The 3,282-nt window shown below is 38.5% G+C and overlaps 1 protein-coding gene across 1 annotated transcript in view; it reads left to right on the top strand.

The window, feature by feature from the left end:
• The first annotated feature begins 2,293 nt into the window (after positions 1-2,293).
• LOC111653016 (dynein regulatory complex subunit 4) overlaps positions 2,294-3,282 on the top strand; it is a 4,611-nt gene continuing 3,622 nt past the window's right edge. Inside the window, exons 1-2 of the mRNA XM_023403453.2 lie at positions 2,294-2,410; positions 2,544-2,633. Coding sequence (XP_023259221.1) covers positions 2,408-2,410; positions 2,544-2,633 — 93 coding nt within the window. The 5' untranslated portion in view covers positions 2,294-2,407. The remainder of the gene's footprint in view (positions 2,411-2,543; positions 2,634-3,282) is intronic.

Here is a 3,282-nt window from a genome sequence, read left to right on the forward strand (position 1 = left end):
AAACACCGCTCTGTACAGCACCGTTACCAAGAGCAACAGGGAAGGACGGGGTGAGGAGGGTGTGTATTCTCTGGCCCAGAATCCACAGACAGACAGACAGACAGATAATCAGACAGACAGACAGAGAGACAGACAGACAGACAGATAATCAGACAGACAGACAGACAGACAGACAGACAGACAGACAGACAGACAGATAAACAGACAGACAGACAGACAGACAGATAATCAGACAGACAGACAGACAGACAGATAAATAGACAGACAGACAGATAAACAGACAGACAGACAGACAGACAGATAATCAGACAGACAGACAGACAGACAGATAAATAGACAGACAGACAGACAGATAAACAGACAGACAGACAGACAGACAGATAATCAGACAGACAGACAGACAGATAAATAGACAGACAGACAGACAGACAGATAATCAGACAGACAGACAGACAGACAGACAGATAAACAGACAGACAGACAGACAGACTGACAGACAGACAGACAGACAGATAATCAGACAGACAGACAGAGAGACAGACAGACAGACAGACAGACAGACAGACAGACAGATAAATAGACAGACAGACAGACAGACAGATAAACAGACAGACAGACAGACAGATAAATAGACAGACAGACAGACAGATAATCAGACAGACAGACAGACAGACAGATAAACAGACAGACAGACAGAGAGACTGACAGACAGAAAGTGACAGAAATTGTAGTAAGGAACCTCCCGTGTTATTTTCAGGTGATTATGTGAAAGAAAAGCAGATTTCTGATGTAAAAACATTTGAAAACAGTCAAGTTTGAGGCCGACAGGAAGGTTATTAACAACTTCTCTCTGCTGACTGTCACACACACTGATCTGACGGACAGAAGCAGAAACTGCTGACAGACACAAAATCCTTCTTTCTTCTTCGTTGCAGAAACAGACAGAAACACAAACTGTCACAAACTGTCACAAACTGTCACAAACTGTCACATCTCCACATATAGATACACCAGGACTAACAACGTTGTAGTGGCTATTTGTCTGTCAAACAAATTTAAGTCCAACATAAAAAATCCACTGATGCACCATGGGGGATGTAGTTTACGCAGGTAAAAGAGTATATTGTCCAAACAAACCATTATTATTCGTCCAAACAAGCAGCAAAGGAACATAAAGATTTTATTTGACAAAAAATTTACAATAAACTAAGTTAAAAGTTATTATTATTTTTCAAACCCTTTCTATAAATATTGTGATAATAATGTTTGTATTTCCTGTCACCATCTGACTCTGTTGTTGTGCTGTTGTAACCATATTAAAGGTGTATATCTTTAAACAGGGATGTGGGTTATTCTGTCATTTCATGTGGTGTTCACTGACCACAGTAACTTCACATGTTCGGCCTCGAGTCCTGCAGCAGTAAACTCTGTTTGACATCTGAATCAGTGGAGCAGGAGGAAGTCTTCAGATAAAAATACTCCTCTGACTGTTATATTGTTATTATCATATTATCAGATTATTATCACTCCTGCATTAATGTGTAAACAGCGTCTTACTGTTGTAATTGGTTGAGGTGAAGCTGATTCTTTCATTTTTATTGGACTGAAGATCTCCACAATGAATGAATTGAGTAACTGTCAGATAATAGTGATACACTGTTGATTGTTCTGATTGTCTAAACCTCATAATGATTCAGTTTATTGATTTAAGACGAGGAAAAGTTCCAGGTTTTGTGAAGCTGGTTTAATGAAATTATTGGAATGTTCTTAATCTGACAAACCAGTTATTAAAATGGTTTTAATCTTCTGAGGATCAACTAATCGATTAGTAATCATTACTCATCTCTAATTATATGTACTGTTGGGTAAATTAATCTAAAACCAACTACAATAACTACTTATATTTTATAAGCTCTTCGTGTGTTTTGCATTGAGGTGAACTGAAAGTATAACGTGTCATAAAATGGAAATTCTCAAGTAAAGTAAAATAATTCAATGAATAAGTCACTAATAAAAAAGCTATAAATACTGTTAATGCGTTTTAATACGTAAATTATCCTATAATTTATTAATATTTAATTTTTATTATATAAAATTATTATTATATATTTTATTGTTTTATTATTTATTATTGTCAAACTTTATTATTTTTTAAAATGTATTTATTGTCTTAGCCTTATTTTGAAATGCGGATTTAAAAAAAAAGAAGAAGCAGGATTTCATTAAATAAAGTTTAATTTGGAAAAAAAAAAGTTTCAGGCGGTCACGTGACGTTGCCATGGCAGCGGCTCTTGTTTCCATGGGCTCAGCTAGCTAACGGCTCAGCTAGCTAACGGCTCTCAGTTTAGCTTGTCTCTCTCTCTCTCTCTCTGTGCCGTCGCTGTGTGAATCCGCTCTCGGCCTCACGATGGTGAGTAACGTCTCGGGTTCATCCGCGGCTTTTTACCGCGCTGACTTGTGTGGAGCAACGGTTAGCTGTGTGTTAGCTTGTTAGCTTAGCACCAGCCAGACAGCAGCAGCAGACATGTCGCTTTCTGTTGCAGCCGCCGAAGACTAAAGGCAAGAAGGCCGGGAAGGGGAGGTCCTCCGCGGTGGTGGACGGTCTGTCGACGGAGGAGATGTCCAAGGACCAGGTCAAAAATTGGCTTAAATAGATCAATTTAAATCCTTTAGTTCCACTTTATATTATTAATATTCTGTCGAAGGTGTTTCTCTCATAAATGTGTTTGTTTTATTTATTGTTCCTTCACTGTGACGTTGCTGCACTGTGCATGTCTCACCTGCTGTTCCTCTGAGCTCACCTGAGTCTCACACCTGGATGTAAGAGAAGCCAGTGATGTGTGATGTGGACACCTGAGGAAACATCAGGTGTCCAGGAGTTTTCAGATAAAAAATGTCTGAATATTTATACACTGACCAAAAATACAACGTAACCATAAACAACCATAAACAACTATAAACCATGAACACAACACTTTTGTTTTTGCTCCCAGTTTTCATAAGATGAAATAAAAGACTTTGTCTAATGACACAAAAACCGTGTTAGTGAGCATTTCTCCTTTGTCAGGATCAGTCAGGCTCAGTCAGGCTCAGTCAGGATCAGTCACCTGTCAGGTGGGTGGATGATCTTCTCAAAGGAGAAGAAAACAAAACATAAACAGGTCCTCCATCTTTTATTTCAACTCATGAAAAATAGAGCAAAAATAAAACTGTTGTGTTTATATTGTTCAGTGTAGATTATAGATTCTAACTATAATTCACCCCCCCCCCCCCCCCCCCCCC

Source organism: Seriola lalandi, unplaced genomic scaffold (genome assembly GCF_002814215.2).
Source record: "Seriola lalandi dorsalis isolate HSWRI2012SDOR001 ecotype SW California unplaced genomic scaffold, Sedor1 jcf7180002054138, whole genome shotgun sequence".
NCBI classification, from domain to species: Eukaryota; Metazoa; Chordata; class Actinopteri; order Carangiformes; family Carangidae; genus Seriola; species Seriola lalandi.